Below are 21,263 nucleotides of genomic sequence, written 5' to 3'. Positions count from 1 at the left end.
ATTTCCGAATGTGTAACGTGTGTGTGTATCTGCACGCAGTGCATTTTTCCAAGTTTATGTGCTTTCGAATACACAGGCGTGATAGCGCCTTTTTCAATGTATTTTATAAGTACGGGTGTTTCGAGTTTCCGTCGGAGCTCTGCACTCTGCACATATCATCAATATGAGCACGTTTAGCGAAGGAGGCTCCGGTGTGTTCGGTTGCATGCGTGTGAGCAGATTGCTTCTCTCGGCTTTAATAAAAACCTGCGAAACAAGCAAATATCTTCAGTTGAGCCTGCCGGACCAGTCATCGATGAACTTGACGGTGCAGCACAAGTTTTCGGCCTGGTTATACAAGCGAGTTTCTTATTTTTCAAAATTTCGTTAATAAATCCGTCGAACAAATAACCGTTGAGTTTCATTGAATTTAGTCACAGTGAAATTAAAAATAAACATGAGCATCGACGCTTTTCATTACTACTGTGCTTTCATAATTCCTCTACTGGGATTTCACACGTCTGGATTTCCTTTCGAACAAGAACTTTACGGTAAAATCATTGCATAGCTTTACACTTTATTATCTTTAAGGCCGGAGAAATATACATAATTTGTTTGCTAAAAATCGCTCCCTTCGACACTCGTTGTCATGCGAGAACGCTGTCCGAAAATCACCATGTCAAGTGAATTGAAAAATGCGGCAGAGCTCGCAATCACTTTTTTTGAATTCGCTTCGCATCGATGTTTCTCGCTACGCGAGGATAGACAGTGACGCTTACAGGATCATTTCCATTTTTATCCTTCCTCCTCGAATACCGGACAACGGACCTTTCGTGCTCTCGCCGAATATATATCGAGTGCGACGCGGCCATAGCGGTCCGATGTAAAGTATCAAAATCCCAAGAAATTATGACGGCTTGAGGGGCAAAAAAAATTGAGGAAAAGCAACATTTTTTTGTAGTAGAAATTATTAACGTTTTTCGCCAGTATTTTTGACAAAATACTAAAGTAAAGAAAATTAAAGTCTTTAACAACATTGTTTCCCTTGCACAAAAATATACAAATAAATATAATTCAACGAATCATACCTCCTTAAAGAATTGTGAGAAAAACTCATTAGTCATTTTCGAGAAGATTTTCGAAGACGACCGTAAAAAATCATAAATCAATTAGTAAAATGGAAAAACGGAAGAATCTATAATGAAATAAACATCGGTAACAATTGAAAATGTTTGGGTGCTAAAATGACGACTCCAAATGGAATGCATCATGTGAATGTGCGCACATCGAGATCGAAACAGCTGCAATATGAACTTGGATTAGTGGATACGAAACACGAGGCTGAATAATTACGAGCACGTTGATAACAAAAATGTGTTTTCTTTGGATGACCTAACTAGGGGATTTTTTTTTTCATCTCATACTTTCTTTTCGCAGTAATCCATCGAAGTGATTCACTATTTATTTCCATGCCGATACGAACGTCCATGATAAAACTTTTAGTTCGTGAATAAATACATTAAAACGAGATTCATCAGATTTACAACTCGAAATCGTTAATCCATTTTTTCAACTATTTTCTAGAACCGTGATAACCCCTAATATTTATTTCTAAAGAACTTTTCAGAACTGTCATAAAGATCGATCGTTGCTAACCCCTGAATATGACATTTTTTAATCACTCGAAAAAGGCATTTCAAAGAGATCGGTAAAAAGTTATTTGCACAGCAGTGATTCGTGTCTGAGATACAACAAAATCGTTTCCTTGTTTTCGTAACGAGTATTGATGAGAAAATAATTTTTTAGAGCTTTGCATGACAATAAAATACTTCTACAAAGAAGCAGGTTAGAATAGCCTTACGCGCCACCATCGATTTTTTTATTGTATACGCGTTATCATGGAATCAGTTTCGAGTGCAGGCATTACGTTATAGTACTTGCAACAGTGCCTTTAGGTCAAGATCACATACCGCAGCGAATATCGTCGTAACCTGCATCATGAGACCCACTCCAGATGAGTTTTATGTTTTTTTTATAAAACCGAGCAAAATTTTATACAATGGAGGACTTTTTTCGATGAATTTCATTTCAATGTGTTTCGTTTCTTTCACAGTATATAATTTGGCTCTGAAAAAATTTTGAGACCTTTCAGCGTTACCGAAGTTCACGCGAATCCAATGGAAATCGAAAATTCCAACTTTAAGAGTTGAAATTTCGAAATATGCTAGAAAAATATAGACCGTGCATCTATTCCTGGAATTATTATAGGATCTACGGTCTAGTTGTCGAGAAAACAATAACGAAAATCTCATTTTTAGAAGCCTTATACATGGGCTCTTATGGCAGGCACTTCCTGTGCGACGATTCGGATTCAATGAAATAGGATCCTTCCAACTTTAAAGAGCCAAAAACGAGAGTAAGAGAGTAGAATGTTTTTAGTTATCAACGATGTCTTTTTAGTTGTCATCAATGAACCAGCTGATTTAAAATATAGATATGTATACGCGTAAATAGAAAATGATTTAACTACGAAAGTATTTTAACCGCTAACATTGTATTGAAAATTAATCAATCTCAACAAATGAGTTAAACATCATTTTAGTAATAAATTTTAATCATTTCTTTGATCATGAAAAGAGCAAAAAAGTTCAGCTGTTTTTTTCAATCACAAGGAACGCATTTCCGAAATATTTTATCATTCGTGCTCAGAAGCATGACTAATAACTCATAAAAAAATATTCTAATGAACTAATGAAATTGAATTGGTCAATTCGTGATTCAGGCTTCAACTCTACTTTGCGGAGAAGATTAATTTTGTCGAAAGAAATCATAGAAATTTTGATATATTTTTTCTAAGGAACCGAAGAACGCGGAGGTTAATCCTTGAAACGTTCGGTCGTTCACCGTTAGCGGTACGTCCGTTTTTTGCAAGGGTATGAATCGAGTGAAAGGAAAAAAACCCATCGATTAATATTCGATGTTGACAGAAATAAACCTACCAAATTTCGCATAGATTTTCGTCAAAATTTCAAAGAAATTGAGATTCAGTAATAGGGGAGACCGGGGCAAAACGGGATGCCTAACGAAATATTGAACTTTTCAGAAGTTTGGGAAGCTCTGTCTATTTTTTACTCCCAATAACTAAGAAATGTTTCAATTTTCAAAAGAAAAAAAAATCCGAGGCAAAACAGGGTACCCCTCAAAAACTCATGAAATTTTTTTTTTCTATGATTTTAATACAATGCACCCTAGGGTGCATTTTGCACCCGTAACCGAGTGCTTCCGACTTATCACTGTAATAACCGTTGAAAGCGATCTCAGCGCTTACAACGCTCTTAACGTACGTCGAAGGCACCCTCTGTAATTCAATTCAAAATTAATTATATGAATAATAACGAAGATTGCCAATGTTTATTTTGTAAAAATTTGTATTCTTTATCTACTGGATCATGGATTCAGTGCCAAAATTGTGCGGAGTGGGCACATGATTCGTGTGCAGGTGTAACCACACATGATGGTCCGCAAAAATATATCTGCGATTATATCGTAGACAGTAATGCTGCGAGGCAGTAATTGCAGATATACAAATACTTTTTGTATATCTGTGCAAAAACGTTTTCACTTTGGAAGTGATGTAAAAAAAAAGAGAATTTGAAAAAAACGAATTTTTTGGAAAAAAAATCAAAATCGAAAAAAAAAACAATATATTTTGGAAAAAATATGTTTCGTGTTCTCTTCGGACAAGTATAAAAATTGAAAAAAAAAGACAAAAAAATTTCTCTCATTTTTCGGGTATCCCGTTTTGCCCCGGTCTCCCCTATATCAAAATCGATTCGTCGAAAGAATTAAATTTTCGCGAATATTTCGAGTCCTTGGCATTCGAAAGCAACGAAATATCGTACAGTATGGATTCCAGTGCGAGGACCTTGACTTTGTGACTCGAGGCGAGCATGTTGTCGCCTCAGTTTTACGAGGTTCGAATTATTTTACTTCTGAATGAGAGTCTCGTTATTGGAACCCCAAAATGCTAAACGCTCCTTCCGAGTGTCACTTTCGAGAAATTTGTGTGACTCCAGAAAATGGGGAGTTGCTAAATCTTATTTGTTCACTTCACTCATCACCGAATAAAATTAAGCCATTCAGCACGTGTAAAATACAGAAAAGGTGATTTTTTGTAATTTCATGCGAATGCGGTACATTTGTGTCGGAATTCAATCCAACGCACTTGTAACGGTTCGGTCATTAACTTCATAACCTTGCTCGTCGTGAATGAAATATCAAATATTCTCGGGCCCTCGATTATCTATGAAAATCAATGAATATGCTAAATATCGTTTCAACCGCTTTGAACCCCTCTTCTTTCTTTTTTACACGACGAACAAATTAATGAAGACTTTTCTTCATTAATTCATTAATTATTCATTAATTCATTAATTCGTTCAACTTTTCTTCTCCACAAGTAGCCGCTACCGCTTTTTTATAGGCTTTCAGATTTCCAAATAACCTTTGCTCATAAATTTAAACGTTCCAAATAGTGATGGAGTAGTATATAAATAAACTTTCGAGAGACGACCTTCGCGACGGACAAATCAGTCAAGTCTATACTATTTTAAAAACATTTTGGGATTATGAGGAAGAAAAAATCGGAATAGAATAGTGAAAAGATAGAATAGGAGGAAAGGACGTAGCTAGATATGAACGAGCGGAGAATTTAAATGGAATTAATGGCTCCAGTCAGACCACATATTTAGGATTCGTCATGGGGATACCCGCTTCGTTATTGAGAGACTTTGCTGACGTTGATAAAGTAGCGGGATATTTACTTCGGTGAATCCCCGTCTTAGATATTTACTTACACTTTCTAAAGAAGGCCACGAATTAACAATGATAATTGAAAACGATTAAAGTTTAATTATATGATACTTTGCAGAAGGAAGTCAGTGTGAAACGGAGCTTGGAATTCCTGGGGTTTGCAAAAGATTGTTAGAATGTCCACCGCGATTGAAGGAAGCGTTGGAGGGTAAAAGAGGCCCTGAAGCTTTGGGTCGGTGTTGCTTCGACGGTTCAACAGAAATTGTTTGCTGTGCACAGGAACAGCTCGACAGAAAAATCAGCGTCCGACCTATAGAACTCGGTAAGCAATACTACGATGAGCGATTAAAACTTGATGTTGAAAAATGTCCTTGATGAAAATGTATCAAGGATCGACATTTTTTTTCATACTCCAGATGTTTATTTTAGATACAAAACAATCCCTTTGTAAGCCTGTTTAAGGGCTGTAGAGGAAATTAAAGGTAAATTATGCCCGTAGAATCGTATTTTATGGGTGTCTAAATTGGATCGATTTTTGCTTCCTAATTAAAGATATTATCCCTATAAATTAATGCTAGTTATTAATTCAAAATTGTAAATAAATTTTTCCAACTTATATTTATTGGCGAATGAAATTACAAGCCATCAATTAATTAATCGGGAATTCATCACTGACTAAACCCAAAATTTCATTCGTCGACAGAAGGTTATGACAGGAATGGACCAAGCCAAGAAGAAACAAAATATCGAAATAAACAAATGTGAGGTTACGAGTGCTCATTTACCAATTTCCTTCAATCTTTAACGTAATATATCTTTATTACTAGTAAGACAATCGTCTCGAATTTTTTTCCAGACCTTCATTATATACTTCATTGTTATTGTGTACTTTTTCATAAACCTCGTAAGAAGCGTTCATTCGTCATATGGAAAGATAAACGGTTTTATGTGTGTTTTTCTTCATATTTAAACATGTTTATCTAAAGAACCAATAAGACGAACCCTTTAAAATTTGATATGCCTGTCAGTCGACTACCCATTTAAATTCTGTAAATTCAAGACTTTCTTAAGAATTTTTTTTTGTCCATGAACTACCTTAACAGACCCCACTGTAGCGCGCCGTCGAATTTGCGACCAGCTATCAGCTGTAAGCACGAGGTTTTTATATAACCATATATACTAAAATTGATTATATATAATATTATATAATAATACAAATTAATTTGAAGTTAGAAATTTGCTCCGGTCTTATAAGAGACAGTTTGGCGCAAACCTTGAAAACGCTTCAGAGTGAAGGGAGCTCTCCGCGTTTAATTCGCTCTGTGCGCGTGGGCGGAGCCAAAAATTTAATACTACTGCACTAATAGTATAAGTATGTATTCATGCATACTGCCAGCGCCACCATAAAGGGGACTCCGGCGTTTTTGGAGGAATATACGTGTACACGACACACGCTCATTTTCAAAGTAGTATGTGTACGCGCACGGAGCGAATAGCGGACAGGCTTATAAGGGGATTCGACTGTACAAAAGTATCAAGTCATAAAAATTTCTGATGCAGACAATCCCGAAGCAAATGGGCATGACTTTGACGAGAAACTCCGATGTGCACATTCCCTAATTATGATCCCAAATGAAAATACTAATGCAGATGAATCTGTTTATGAACAACCTTGAAGAGGGACGCCGATCCGAACAATTCCTAATGTTATCGCCTTAATCAGAAACGCAAATGTATAGACAAATATGTACATGACCTTGAACCGAAACGCTAATGCAAACAGTCCTCAATCATGACCTCAAACAAAAACACTGATCCAGACACTCACGGACCATAAGTTTGAACAAAGCGCTGATCCAAAGCATCCCAAACCTCAACCTTTAACGAAAACGCCAAAATGCAGACAAATCTGTGCATAACCTTGAACAAGAACGCTGATCTAATGATGAACTTAATCGAATAATTCCACCGCTGATGAATGCACACAATGCAAACATTAAAACCGAAAAAAGTTAATTATTGTAAAAAAAGAAACCTCTTACAGGAAGAGCTTATAAAATGAAATTATTTTGCAAAGTGTATTGCATTTGAAGATTTTTCATAATAATGATACAGAGGGATTATAGGATGTCTCAACATTGAGTTACAACTCTTGAGGAAAAAGTAACAGAGCGATGTCACGTAAGTATTTTTGTAGGAAATCGAAAGCCCCACAAAAAAGTCCTTATGAGCAATACCTTCGGAACAACCGTTCAATTGTTATATTTGTTCAAAGATGGCTAGAGGGAAACTAATTTAGAAAGGTGCTACCCAGACTTGAGTTATAGCTAATTGTAGTTTACAATGAGATCACCGAGGAAGTAATTATCACATCATTATGGGAATTTATTTCATTCGGAACTTCGTGCCATTATTATCGAGTTTCCAAACTGTTCCGAACCACAACCTTGAACGAAAATATCGGAAAATTAAATAGAAAATATCTACGAATGATCGACAGTTTTCAATTTGTTTCATGATTTCTAAAAGTTGACTTTAATTGACGTTCAGTACCTCTTCAAAGCAGTTCCTCAGGGGAGTCCCCATGAACATAACACTGTGATAGGTGATCCGAATGCTGATGAAAATCGAAAAGCAATCTGACGAGTAGCTCGTCTGGTGGTGGTGATTGTTTACATCAGTCTTTGCTCACATATCCTTGGAATATGATAAAATTTTCCATAGTCTATAAAACAGGCGAAGACTTGTGTGCTCCACATTGCTACGATAATTGGAAAATTTTGTTTTTTCAGGTAGAAATTAAATTTGCTGAAAAAATAACAAATATCTGAACAAATATAAGAACAAAATGAAACACAGATCAATGCGAATCGTTGAACCATTTAAACGATTGATGAAAAATAAACATTCTCTTGAATTAAAATCAACTTCTTCGTTTTACCGTTTATACAGCTTGTCAAGAATATCAGAACGAGCTCATCACTGAGAACGAGATCGCCTCCGACAGTACTGAAACATCGACCCGTGCTGCCGTTGTTAATAAAACAACGACTTCCGCTGACGATGGCCTAGTTCATCCCTTCATTTATGCTGGTGTCAAAGCTCGACGGGGTGAATTTCCGTTTATGGTTTCTTTGGGTTACGAGAATACAGACGGAGAATTGGACGATCCAATCGTCTATGATTGCGGTGGAGCATTGATAACGTCGAAGTACGTTCTCACAGCTGCTCATTGTGTCAGTAACATCAACAATCGAACTCCCAAATGGGTGAGTTCTCGTCATTATTCTAAAGCTTTTTCATTCAACTGAATGAATTTTATTCAACGAAGAAATTACTTTTCGTGTATTGAAGAGTTCAAAAGATTTTTAGTCAGGCTTATAATGTTGGACAATTTGAGAAACAAATTGCAAATGAAATTTCAAAGGCGAGAGTAGGATTCGTGGACATTCGATCTGCCGAAGCCATAGAGATTCCTCTGGACAGTGTCATACCACATCCAAGATACAGAAGAAGTCAAAACTACCACGACATAGCTCTTCTCACACTCAGTACTTCACTGAGAAATTCAAACTTAGTGAGGCCTATTTGCCTGCAAGCCAGATCCATGCAAGACTCCGACATCAATTCGAACACTTCGTTTATGGTGATTGGATTTGGTGGCACGGAGAAGGCCGACAGATCTGAAAAATTGTTGAAATCAGCAAATCTCGAGTAAGTAATTAAAAAAAAAGGATTTTGGTGCACTTACCGGCAGAACAGAATTTATGAACTCGAACCCTTCGAGACATACGCTTTGCTTGTGTACGATTTCCTCGGAAAATTTACGTGTGGAAGTTTTTTAGTATCACTGTTTACAAACCTGTACTGAAAGACGATCGTTTTGATCAGTTTTCAACGGAGGATTTTTGATAACCGAAATTTGCTTTTTGCTTCAACACAGCATTGATGCAATTCGAATAATGAATCCATACAAAATCCAATATTTGTTGCGATAAAGGTTTGTGAATAAAGAGAAAACTGAAGAATTGAAAGTTGGCATCTCTCGAGTCCCACCATAATTCGGAAGGTCGAGTTAAAGGACCTCCATGGTCCCTGGGCTGAGAACAAACAGGCACATTGTGATTTCGTTCCTTGCAGTTTGGTATCGAATGCAGCATGCAAGGAGGCATATAAAGTATCGAGCAGGCTGCCAAATGGTATCGACGACACTCTGATTTGCGCTTTGGACCGCAATTCTACGAGAGGATCAGATGCGTGTCAAGGTGATAGTGGAGGTCCCCTTTTGATGAAATCCGGCAAGGTCTATACAGTCATCGGTGTTACTTCATTTGGGCAAGGATGCGGTAGCCTGGAACCCGGTGCTTATACTTCCGTGTCCGCTTACATCGATTGGATTGAGTCAATAGTCTGGCCGGAAAAGATTAAATCATAACCGTGTTAAAAATCGCAGCGTATTCGTTCTCGTCTCTAGTCGAATTGCCATTTCTTTTAACGAATGCGTTCAATGTCGCGATCCATAGGATCTCCATTCATTCAGAGCCCTGTGACTCTCTTTGCCCCATCAATATTTCACTTTTGTTACACGTTTAGCTCCAAATAACTGAGCAAACTTTGCGACAACCATTAATGCTCAATGATATAAGTACAGTTAAAATAAAAATTACAAACACACCGATGTATTAATTTCATGACAAATATAAAGCGCCCAATTTCCAAGTAGTATTCGAATGTATTTTTCATACCAAAAACTATTTTCGATTATAACACATTTTGAAAAACACCACATTCTAACAAACGCATGTTTGACGTTTCTTGAAGCATCAGACTTCTGAGAAAAACGTGTATCTGCTTTGTAGTCATTTGTCTCGAACTTACGTAACTAATAGACCACTGTAACAGCCAGCTGTTACACTTCCGTATGCTCATATAATGAGATCGACTAAGAAGTCCAGCTGAAGAAGGTGGAAACGAGCGTGTAAAAATATCGACGCATATGTTTTCTCATTTCCGATGGTATTGTAACTTTTTACATCGACTGCTTTTAATATAGCAGTTAATGGTGTTTCTACTGATTCAGACCTTGGTAACTGCGGGTTGGGTGTGTGTTAACTTTTCAAAACTGCTCAATGGAATAGTGATTCGGTAGGTATATTGTATGATTTCCCATTGTTCACTGCGAGACATATTGCTCCTCATATGCTATATATATTTATATAAGAATCCTTTCATTTTTATACAGATCGCAACATAGTTGCGAGTATTTCACAGCAGCGTCAGCGTTTTCAACCTCCCTACTTATCTCGTTACACGTCAATTCGTAATTTAAAAAAATATTTCTTCTCTCCCCTGTGTATCGTCATCACGTTCATACATATCCAAGAAAGGGAAAACAATATGTATATCGACTATGAAAATATTGGAGGCAAGTCGCTGACGATATCTAAACAACATTCCTTCTACGTCGTTTATTTCACACATGTCACGCGTTTTACTCGAAATAACTAGGCAAAGATCCACGACAAACATTAATGCTTAATGCGATAAGTACAGATTATGTAATATTATTTACATATCAAGCCTTTTGTGTCGTGGCACATAAAGTGTCCAATTTCTTTCGTCGCGTCACAACAACATTCGTATTTTTAATGCCAAATGACATTACTGATTTGAACGTTTGTCAAGAAAATTAACGGTCGAGAGAAAATCGTAATGATAAAATAATACTTGTTAAATGAAACTTATTAACTAGGAAATTCGCATTGCCCTTGTCAAAACGATCAAACAAACCAAAAAGTAAACATAAGTTGTGCAGAAAATCGTTGCGTATCATTTGCCGCATTAGTTTTTCAACGAACGTTCAATTCGTTTATCACACCGTAAACATCGAACCAGACTCGCTGCATCCTTTTACACAAAATAAATATTGAAGAAAAATGGTTCAACTCGTCGATAGAGGGGCAAGGGGTTTTTAATTAAGGGATAGCGAATTAAATCATCGTTGACAAATTTTTCATCGCTGTGTTCTCGATTCCGATAAAGGATTATTTTTGAGCGCCCATCAGAGGAAATACCTGAGTTATTTTGCCGATACCTTTGGTACGACCCTCCCTGAACAACAGACTCATACCGACGTGGATGTATTCTGGATGACTGACGAATCTAAACAGCACAGACGCTGTGTCGTTTGTCTGCATTCCACTCTCTTTCAGATCCATTATACCCTCCATTACACAAGTCTGTCGAACGTTGCCGACGTGCACGGTTGCTTGAAATCCCGGGTATATTGATGTTGCGTGATAAACAACAACCACTGTGGCCTGGAAACGAAAATATCATGTTTTTTGTCATAGAAAAAATCACAAATTTGTTACAACAATCATTCAACGATCTTCATCGTTTCTATCCTTCTGTGCTTGTTTCTTCAATGATTTCAATATTCGTTTATTTTAATTTATTCCTTTCCAATATTACCCTCTTTTTACAATTTTGCTCGAAGAATAGTTTTTAGTTCGGACTGGTTTTCGTAGTGAAGGCTTTCGCTATGACAATTGCTATAAGATATCAGCACAATTTCATCGTTCTCTGTTTCCGATGTATTATTCAGTTATAAGAATTTTACGAAGACGTTGTTTTTGTATCTTGTTTCTATATTAATGATTCGTAGTTTTGGTATGAGAATTGAACATTTACCTGGAAGAATAGAGTAGCTTGTGGATGCTCGCCCAGTGAAACCAGAACCATACCAGGTCGAAGGTGAGGCAGAGGTGGATCTCGCGTGGTTGAAGGTGCGAGAGTCAAGCTGGCGCTTTGTGAAGCTCGTACCAGGCAGCATGGAGCTTTGTTGCGATGTAGACTTACTACTTTTACCGGACTGAATTCACCATCAGGCAATGGCCCCACGAGGAGACGAGCACCGGGGGCGATTGCTCCTTTGACAAGTAATCCACCTAGCACTGGATCTGCAAGTCCTGCGACCCTGTAACATAAGATTGACATTGAAATCTGGAAATAAGATATTTTTATTTTATTGCTCGATTATTTTCAAATAATCGATTGCATACGGCTCGAGGGTCTTTTGACCTTTTTGTACAGACCGTCCGACAGCTCGGTCAAGAGTAAAAATTATTTATTTTTTTTCATTTTGATAAAAATCTACAAAGAGCGATGTTCTAACAAAATTTGTAGACATATTACACTTTATTATGGAAAGAAAAATTGTCTGATCGTCTGTCAATTTTTTGAAAATGTAAATAAATTTTTAGATTTATAATTATCGATGATCAATGTTTCTCAAGTTTTTAATGGAGTTTTAATGGAATTTTGATGGATTTTGTTCTAGACTTCGAAATTTTGAAAAAATTTCATCTGATAAAATTGTTGGTTAAAGAACATGCGTTATTTATTTCGAGCACATAAAATATCGTTACCTGAATGTTTCGTCGATTTGGAATAGACAGGATCCGGGCTCATAATCCGAGGAGGAAGACTGCGATGGAGACAAGTCTCTGATGAATCTCGTGAGTTGCTCCAATCCATCACCGGTCAATGAACTTACAGTGAACACTGGTATCACATTCGATTCGTAATCATGAGGCAATTTGTTATTGTTATTGCTACAGAGAACAAATTTTTTGCCACATCCTTGAGCGCGACCTGCTATTTCCAGCTGACTCATTGTTTGTCCAGTATCACAAAGGCCAAGGTCAATTTTTGTAACAACCACAAAAAACGGTAGTCTCAGAGCCAAGCAAAGCGCCATGTGCTCTTGGGCTGCTTCGTTCAGCGGTGGTGCAACAACGAGCATCACGTGATGAGGGGAATAGCCTGAAAATCGAGCCAACAAGTACTTCAGCAACAGGTATAATCCACCATCGTTTTCCGCTATAAATCATATCCAACAATATAATCAATAGAAAATAACCGAAATTCGAAAACGTAGTTTCATCAGCTATTTCGTCTGGTTTCATTTTATCTGCAAGTTATTCTGAAACGAAATCTTACCCGTTAATCCAAGCAGCGTCGTTCTCAGATATTTTCGATGTCCGGCAAGATCGATAAATGTAACTACTTTAGAGGCGTGCTCGCATATTTCTTCAGCAGTTGTCATTTCTGCGTAATTCAGTACATGGCCATCGTTGTCAAAGCCTATTATCTCGTGAGAAATTGAAGATGTGCGACCGGTTCGAATTTCGTGGAGGTGACGGAGCATGTTCAGTCTGGCTCTCCCTCTGCCGTTGTCCAGCTCTCCTTGTGTCAGTACTCCTGCGTGGAAATGTGACTTTCATTAGTTTTTGCATTTTTTTTCAATTTCTCAAAACTTTTTTGTGTTTGAAATTCAGTTAATAAATCTTTCAATTTGTGTCCCAGCATTCCTATAATTATTCATAAGTGAAGGGACCCCAAAAAAAGCTGTACAAAGTTCTGTAGCTAGTGATAGCTAATAAAAAGAAAATGCAGAAAAAAAAGTTTAATAAAAATTTGCAATTTCTTAAGGATTTTCAATTTATTCATATTCTGCAAGCAAGCGGATTATTTCGAGTATGATAGTGGCAAATTATATATTTTTTACATCACTAACACAGATATACGATAAAGGAATGAACAAAAAATTGTTAACAAATCTATCCTAAAAAAAATTCTTTATCATATAATCGGATGATTTCCATATCATCGTGTGAAATGCACTTGTCGTTTTTTTAAACGATTTGAAAAATTTGATTCAGTTTTTCCGAAATCCTTTATTCTACTTTGTCAGGAATAGTATTTGAAAAACTGCTTCTTCAATGCATTCGAAAGGTTATTTTTTCAAAACAATTATCATAAAAAAAAAGACTCGTTAAAGTTTTTCTATCCATTAGTGATTTCATCTCAGTTCGATAAAAACTATGATCTGTGTAATGAGAAGTAGAAGAAACTTACCTAAAAGAGTTGATTTTCCAGCATCCTGTCCACCGATAACAGCGAGCCTCAAATCAATGACACTCTCTTGATCCTCTCTATCATCTTTTCTCAATTTCCTTACGAGGACCTCAGCAACGCGTCTTTCACCGTTTGAGCTGATGATTTTATCCTTAATCTGCTTACCCTTGGTACTAGCGAGACGTTCACGAAGTACTCGAGTCGTAGCCCCTAGTCTGGTCGCCATATCTCGTAGCGTTTTTAGAGAAGCTTTCATTTCGTCTCGAGACAAACCTGCCATTCGTCCATTGTCCTCAACTCCTAGAAAATCCATTCGTTCTATCGTTTTTATCATTTCCTGGATTTAGTCTTATTTATTATTATTTATCTCTAGCTTCATTATTTTGGCAGAACACGCAGCGGGTGTCAACAAAGAAAATCACTAATCAATGATTAGTAGAATCAGCCAGTTGCTCTCATGTTGTAGTATATGTGATAATTCTTGTATGAAGATTCTATCAATCCACTGTTTGAATCAAAACTTTAGGTAACTCGCAATTGTTTATAACGCTTATATAGTTCAGGCTTCATTATGAGAGAAAAATTAAATTTTCAAGTTGTTCAACCATTGTGAAAAAACATAAGGAGGAAGTAGTTAAAAAAAGTTTATTTCTGCCAATGAAAATCAATAGAACTTGGAACGAATGTTTTGTTTCAATGATTATATGTCAAAAAAGTATTTTGGATAATGAATGATACAACATACCAATTTGATAGATTGCTTCGCCATGTCCTTCTCTTAGTCTCCATTTCATTTGAGTAACTAAATGCTCGAATCTCTGACTGGATGGATTAACGAGCTTTAATTTGTACTCTATATTTCCCTGTTCAGGTTCAGGAGGGAGACAATCCTCATCATCAGCATCCATCTCTGAGCTGTCATGATCGGATGACTCTTTGTTAGAATAACAATCCCAGTTCTCTGTTTCTTTTTCATTAACCTCTCCAGGATCGAACAGTCCCAAGAAAGACTCCATTGTCTGGTAAACAGTGACAAAGTCAAAATGTTGAACAATAACGAATTTCGATCGAAGAATGACAAAAGCGTTGCTTCTACCTTTAATTATATCTACAATTTAATGGAAAAGTTATTATCCAAGCCTGCACTAAGTCTGGACAAAATTACATCAGCACATACGAAATGATATTCGCTCCCAGGAAGTAAACATCTATTTGTTTCCGAAAATTCAAACACCCACGTCAATATATCAGGTATATACATAAGTGTATGTATATGATTCGTAAAGTTTTTATGCACGTACATATTTGTATATACATACACAAATGCATACCATATATGAGTTCGTGTTGAGTTGAAAGACATCACGTGACTTTTTGACAGCTCAAGTTGCGATTCGTTGGATATACCAAAAAATATACATAGTCAGATAGTCACACACTGTGCAAGTTCCCTTTGTAAAATCCACGGGTATAATCGGACGTATAACATATAAAAAATTGATTTGTCACGATATGATGCTCTAAAAGAAAAATGTTATACGAAATATCGAGTCACGTATTTTTTCGAAAAATTGTTCAATCAACAGCTGGGGTATTTATGATGTATGGAAGGTAAAAGTGACAGCTGGTTATCAAAGGGTCATTGGAAGGGTTATTTCAGAGATTCATTAGCAATATCATGATAATAATATGATGAATGAAAAGGAATATGTAAAGTTCTACGATTTGGGTTGTTTGTTTTGACATATTTTCCAAACCTACCGTGTAATCTGAGCCCTAACGATGTTGAATGCTCGACGAGATATTATCCAAATTCAAATCTCCTACCCGATACCACCGAAACAGTAGCGGGCAGCCATGTTGTCCTTCAGTTTGTCCCCGTGCCCGTAAGCCAAAATTGAGTGTCGGGAAGTGACGCTGCGCGCGCTCGTTTTAGTACACTTGGCGATCGCCAACTCGAAAGCGCTGCTCATCAGTGAGCGATAGGTTGGCTTTTATTTTATGATTTTCTTTTTTCTTCAAACTGTGTTTTGTTTTTTTTTGTTCTTAGAGGATCTCAAATCGAGTTTTGGCTTGGATTCGTGCATTGAATCACACATGATTCTTCTATATTTCTATAGTGATACAATGACAAATATATCACACCAAATATTTCGTAACAGTTGGAAAATGGCACGAAAGCAGACAACGGTGTAGCTTATGAAAATTTTCTAATGTCCGTATATACAGGGTGTCAAACGACTAATTGATATGAATACAAATTTATTTTTAGAAAAGAAATCCAAGACAAAGTCTCCTAATATTTTTGAATCGGCTCGTCTCCTGGAGAAATTTGAACATGCGATAGATAGAAAATGAGTGTTCTTCCATAGCATTCCCTTCAGAGATGGTAGACGATAGAACAATATGTATTCTTATAGATTATATATAAAGCTTTTTTACGAAAAAGGTCCTAATGAAACTTTCCTGTCTTTCTCTAATTTCTCTAAGCCTAAAATTGAGTTCAAGCATTCAAAAAATTTGATAACGTTGGAAAATAAGTATTTTGATTCCAATCAGCTCCAATAAGGACTGAACCACTGGAAATAAAAAAGTGTTGTTAGGAGCTCTTATAGAAAATTCCATACTCTACAAAACGAGTCCTTTCTTTTTTGTTCTATCTTCAACTGTTTGAGTTGGATATATGGACGCCAATGAACGTAATAATAATAATAATAATAATAATAATAATAATAATAATAATAATAATAATAATAATAAATAGGGAAATAGTCATATTTATATAATGAATAATACAAAAGTAATAAAATTAGAAACACGACAATTTCTGGTAAAAAAACCACTACGATTTTCAATTTTGACTCGTTTCTCAACTTAATTTTATATTTATCACCATTTATCGTGCGACACCCTGTATGCGTGTTGTTGGGAGTTTCTTTTTTTCAACTGCACCCTTAAACTTTACGATTTTTTACGGTCTGTTATATCATAGCCATATAGTTGATGTATTGAAGAGACTTATAATTTACATAATACTCTAATAACACGTATTATATACAGTATCGTTGTTATGTACATTTTTTTATCGTTTGTTTTATATATATATATATTAATTACAAAATCTATATTAACGTTGCATAAGCATTGAATCTGCGTCATTGAGGTAGAAGTGGTTCGCTCTCGGCTCTTGAGACGTGCTTCGAGAATGACGCGCACTCGTCGCTGCATGTTTTATTATGTTTATCGAATTTACACGGTTGCTCCGTTTTTACGAAGGTATCGTTGAGACACACGTTGTTCAGGCTGACCGCACTGTTCGACAGAATGGCCATCGCGAGATTCGGATCCATGGGATCCATTCCATTCGCCGCGTAGTCTTTTGAGCTTTTCCTCTTCTGCTGAGCTTCCGCTTCGCTTTTGTTGGCATGTGCTGCTATCAAATCACACGCTTTCCCAAGTATTACGAGACTCGTTAAAACTCTCAGAGCAACGAGAATTAAATAAGCGAGAATGAGAAGTATGAAGTTTGCTGGCTTTGCCGCTGGTGTCAGAGTCGTGCACAGCACACGACCCATCGCCACGCTCAATGGCAACGGTATGAAACCCATGCGCCTTGCTACCAGATCGGACGGGTCGGAAAATGCTGTATCCTGTCGTGTCTCGGCCATATAATAAGCCAGACTCACCGTGTAATCTCTATAAACTGTTGAACGAAGCTCGTTGAATCGGGTGATAGAAGCGTGCTTTACCTGCAAACAACAAAATCCACGTCAAATGTTATTGTATAAACTACCGTCACGACTATTCATCGTTGAAGGGATCCGCATGTGGAAGTCTTGAAAATAAGTAATCGAACGGGCGTTTTTTGTTGAATAAAACTTTTGACGTAATTGCATAAGGATATTTGTAGCTGAAAAGTTTCAAAAAACCTTCACAATTTTAATGTTCTACGAAAGTATGCCAAGTTCTGACATGGCGTTGCGAAAAACTGCGTTTTAAATAAAAATAAAAATAATACACATCGTGAATCAACTGTCAAATTAATTCAATGGGATATATATCAAGTGATTTACTCATAGCTTCTGTGTATCGTAGAGAATTTCAAAATATTCGATTTTTCACAAAATTTTAAGAATTCAACAACAATAACTTTTTTCGAGACATTTGTTGGTTTTTTGCCAAAAACAAAAATAGCTCAACGTCATAAAACGAATTCTCTAATACACCGTAATTTTTTAGTAGGAAACGCTTATAGGATTAGAAAAAGTTTAAGATAAATTATATACATAAAGGTCGACAGATTGTGAACGTTTATGTGTGCCTACGATTATTCTGGAAACCGTAATATAGATAATAAACATTTTACACACTGCGTCCCGAGTGTTACTACTTTCTCAGTTTTTTCTTATTCAGTTACTTTCATTTGCAGCTCACAGATGCAGTGCCGAGGCAATTTCGGTTTTGCTTTATTTTCATTTGAAAGTCAGGGTAACAAGGACGTAGCATGCATAAAATTTGATCACGTACAAACAGACATTCGTGTACAGTCTACTTTCGTAATAAACGGAAGAAAATTGACGGGCCTTACCCAATCGACGATAACTTCAGCGATTAATAGCAATATACAATCCGGTAAAAGCACGGTCAACCGATCAGCTCGCCAAGCGTATTCTTTCATAGTTTGAAGACTAACGGCGAGGAGCAACATTGTTAAATGAAAACGTTCTCTCACGTCATTGCAAGCCAATTGGAACAGATTGTTTTTGTCGAATTTCTTGAAAACTGAGCCTTTGAGTTCGACGAACTGGAAGAAAATTAGGAAATTTATTTTACAAGCAAATAAATATGTTGTATTCTACACTTCTTTCATTCTACATGTGTATTTCTACATTTTCATTATTTTTAATGAAATTCAACTTAGAAAAACGGGTAATATTGAGTATTGAAAATAAACCAATATCCTTAAACTTATTTATCAGACTGGTCGGTAAAAATCCCACGATAGAGGCTTGATACATTTAACGACTTGATATTTTCTAAATTATAGTTATCATTCTCGCACTCACGTAACTGAAATAGCATCTTGAGGAAATTTGATATAAAAAAATAGAACGTATTCTGTTGGGACTTAAACTCACATTGTTTGATACCATTATTGTTAAGAGAGCTTTGTTGCTGCTGTTGATAGCCACGTTCAACGTGGTAGCTTGAAAAAGTACGAATATGCTGTGCAAAACTGGAAAATTGCGTTAAGGAATGGCAATTCTTGGGAATTTTGTTATACATCAAATTTCTTACATATCATTCAACATTAAAGGATACACACATAGCCAAGGGTGAATAACAAATGAGGCAGTGTGCCGAGGTGTTGTCTGTGAGTAGACTGCGACCTTGAGCGTGGCTCTGTAGCTGTCCACAAGAGAGCATCTATTGTATCTTGTCCAAAAGCGCTTAAAAGTCTATCGCCAACTTCCAACATATTGTAAAAGATGTATAATTTAATGACTGACTGGCTTTTGACTAAGTGATACATCATGGATGTATCTACTTTGCAAGTCGCTGCCCAACATCCTACAACTACGATCCCCTTTAAGAGATCGCACATTTCAGCCGGCCTCAAATACCTTTCTGATTTTTTGCTACTGTGCTTCTTTCCTCTGGAAAAAAGCAGACAAAATAAAATTAATCGTGAAATTTTACGTTTTGTTTCGTTGAGAAAAACATTCATGATTCCTTGCCTCAAACAATGCATGAGGGGCCTCGTTATTATGGCCCAAAGCGCCATTAAAAATCTCAATGGCAAAAACGTATAAACAAACAAGAAGGAATCTGCGCACTGAAATAAATTTCAACAGTTTGTAGTAACTGTGCGGTTAAAGTTCTTCAATTCGAATGAGTCACGAAAAAAAAAACAACTTACTTGCAAAAATCCATACGTCATAAATTTTTCAACCTCTTTTGGAATTGTAATAAAGGAATAAACTTTCTCTCTTCTTGCTGAAAATCTTTTCTCATCATTTTCCAACTGATAGCCCCTTGTGAGCTCAGTACGCATAAAATCCAACAGCGATATACCTGAACGACATTATTTATGATGATTACACTAACTAATGTTTTTATTGTTAGAACTTGAGGGAAAAGTTTTCAATTATTGTTTGTTCGAATTTTACAATGAAATATATGATGTTCTTTCTTTATCAATGTTTATCACAGCTCAAGTTTTTAAATCGAAAAAAATTAATAAATTATTAAAGTGAAATACACATAAATTTTTAATGATACTAAAAGACAATGCAAAATAGTCTGATTCTACAATACAAATGTCAACACCATGAACCATAACTGAGTAGATTTTTATTTGTTTACTAAATTTAGAGAGATGTACAGAAATTTTAACCATACGAATAAATTAACAAAATTGAAACGATTGATTGAAAATGTCAACCTACCATGTTTTTTGGGTAAACGGTGTTTATCTGTAGATTGAGTCTGATGAGAGTGAGCCTGGTCAAAGTTCAGTCCTTCAATTCTGGATCCCTGATTCTTAGATGGTTTGCCTGCTGTTCGAAATCTAATGTGCTTCTTATCCGTATGAGCGGATGTACCGTGCTCGATTTTTTCAGATTCGGCATTCATGTTTCGTTTAATGTTATTGTCTTTCGACATTCTGACAGGATTAACATAACCTCATATTAACAGCTGTTCGCGTGGTACGGCATTTATGCAATCAGGAGGTAATATAATAATAAATATACGCAACCGTGCAAAAGTCCAGTGTGTTCACCACTATTCTTACCTTTTTTCACTACCTCTGCAAGCATTCAACGCTTGTGTATTTTTCCCCACCCGTCGTCGACGTGACGATTATTATTTTTCATATATTTATAAAATTTAAAGAAATATTAATGAGAAATCAAATTTCGATGTTTACGCGTTTACTAACACTGTGTACTTGACTTTTAAACCTTTCGTCCGACATGACCACCAGTTTGAAAACTTTTGATTTGTTCATGAAAAATTGAAAGAAAAAAAATACGTGGTCTCGATAGTCACAATATCGCTTCAATCAAAAGACTCGGAAGAGTCTCAGGACGGACAAGTACATTGACAGACCTGTCGTCTGCTGGCCCGAGGCTCTCATCGAGCCTATACTTTCTCTGAATAAAACGATTCGCGGTGGTGGGGGTAAAATTGGCATGTGATTTTCTTTAATTGCGAAGCTCATGAGTTATGTACGGCTTTGAAAATTGAACTTTTAGCTAATTAAGAAGTTCTCTGTCGAATGAGTCCAAAATCAGCGTGCTCGGTGGCGTATTTGCTGAGAAAAAACTTTGCACGGGCTCAAGTTTATGCAAAAGTTACTAACCCATCACAGATTTGACGTATACGTATACGCATATTCGACGTAGGTTGTGTCTCAAAACTCATATTTAAACATAATTTGTATCGATCCAACCGACGTCGAATATTGTGAATAATATCAGCAGCTCCTGAAAGTCTGAAAAGAATCGATTTTCTAATAAGTCTCTGCCACCATAGAGTAAGAAATG

At 36.4% G+C, this 21,263-nt stretch overlaps 3 protein-coding genes across 5 annotated transcripts; 1 reads left to right on the top strand and 2 right to left on the bottom strand.

The window, feature by feature from the left end:
- Positions 1-246: 246 nt before the first annotated feature.
- On the top strand, positions 247-9,513 carry LOC122405732 (serine protease snake-like). Its single transcript, XM_043410662.1, has 5 exons — positions 247-530; positions 4,910-5,113; positions 7,744-8,060; positions 8,219-8,505; positions 8,932-9,513. Exons 1-5 carry the CDS (start codon positions 437-439, stop codon positions 9,224-9,226), a joined length of 1,197 nt encoding a protein of 398 aa, XP_043266597.1. The 5' UTR covers positions 247-436; the 3' UTR covers positions 9,227-9,513.
- A 464-nt stretch (positions 9,514-9,977) lies between these two features.
- LOC122405730 (GTP-binding protein 2) lies at positions 9,978-15,632 on the bottom strand. Of its 3 annotated transcripts, XM_043410658.1 has the most exons (8): positions 15,475-15,615; positions 15,045-15,233; positions 14,459-14,732; positions 13,714-14,013; positions 12,796-13,056; positions 12,222-12,618; positions 11,485-11,770; positions 9,978-11,111 (listed from the first exon to the last, which is right to left on the bottom strand). In XM_043410658.1, exons 2-8 carry the CDS (start codon positions 15,045-15,047, stop codon positions 10,836-10,838), a joined length of 1,797 nt encoding a protein of 598 aa, XP_043266593.1. In that variant the 5' UTR covers positions 15,048-15,233; positions 15,475-15,615; the 3' UTR covers positions 9,978-10,835. The 3 variants fall into 3 exon arrangements, with proteins under 3 accessions (XP_043266593.1, XP_043266594.1, XP_043266595.1); XM_043410659.1 differs by lacking the exon at positions 15,045-15,233 and having other exon boundaries at positions 15,475-15,632; XM_043410660.1 differs by lacking the exons at positions 15,045-15,233; positions 15,475-15,615 and adding an exon at positions 14,810-14,940.
- Positions 15,633-15,786: 154 nt separating this feature from the next.
- LOC122405731 (protein TAPT1 homolog) lies at positions 15,787-20,833 on the bottom strand. Its single transcript, XM_043410661.1, has 8 exons — positions 20,510-20,833; positions 20,163-20,380; positions 19,634-19,788; positions 19,452-19,549; positions 19,036-19,370; positions 18,852-18,949; positions 18,302-18,517; positions 15,787-17,462 (listed from the first exon to the last, which is right to left on the bottom strand). Exons 2-8 carry the CDS (start codon positions 20,377-20,379, stop codon positions 16,869-16,871), a joined length of 1,713 nt encoding a protein of 570 aa, XP_043266596.1. The 5' UTR covers position 20,380; positions 20,510-20,833; the 3' UTR covers positions 15,787-16,868.
- Positions 20,834-21,263: the final 430 nt, after the last annotated feature.

This window comes from Venturia canescens, chromosome 2 (assembly GCF_019457755.1).
Source record: "Venturia canescens isolate UGA chromosome 2, ASM1945775v1, whole genome shotgun sequence".
In the NCBI taxonomy this organism is placed as follows: Eukaryota; Metazoa; Arthropoda; class Insecta; order Hymenoptera; family Ichneumonidae; genus Venturia; species Venturia canescens.
Note: the sequence above shows the minus strand (reverse complement) of the source record. Positions and strands in the feature narration are given on the sequence as shown.

What these genes read in the sequence shown, in the direction of transcription:
- LOC122405732 (XM_043410662.1), top strand. Translation starts at nt 437, where the DNA reads ATGAGCATCGACGCTTTTCATTACTACTGTGCTTTCATAATTCCTCTA. An exon ending in TTTCGAACAAGAACTTTACG is followed by an intron (nt 531 to 4,909) that starts GTAAAATCATTG and finishes GATACTTTGCAG; the next exon opens with AAGGAAGTCAGTGTGAAACG. An exon ending in CGTCCGACCTATAGAACTCG is followed by an intron (nt 5,114 to 7,743) that starts GTAAGCAATACT and finishes CCGTTTATACAG; the next exon opens with CTTGTCAAGAATATCAGAAC.
- LOC122405730 (XM_043410658.1), bottom strand. An exon ending in GACGCTGCTTGGATTAACGG is followed by an intron (nt 12,619 to 12,795) that starts GTAAGATTTCGT and finishes CTCGATTTTCAG; the next exon opens with GCTATTCCCCTCATCACGTG. An exon ending in CAAATCGACGAAACATTCAG is followed by an intron (nt 11,771 to 12,221) that starts GTAACGATATTT and finishes CTTATGTTACAG; the next exon opens with GGTCGCAGGACTTGCAGATC.
- LOC122405731 (XM_043410661.1), bottom strand. Translation starts at nt 20,379, where the DNA reads ATGTCGAAAGACAATAACATTAAACGAAACATGAATGCCGAATCTGAA. An exon ending in CCCCTCATGCATTGTTTGAG is followed by an intron (nt 19,371 to 19,451) that starts GCAAGGAATCAT and finishes GCTTTTTTCCAG; the next exon opens with AGGAAAGAAGCACAGTAGCA. An exon ending in CTGAAGTTATCGTCGATTGG is followed by an intron (nt 17,463 to 18,301) that starts GTAAGGCCCGTC and finishes TGTTGTTTGCAG; the next exon opens with GTAAAGCACGCTTCTATCAC.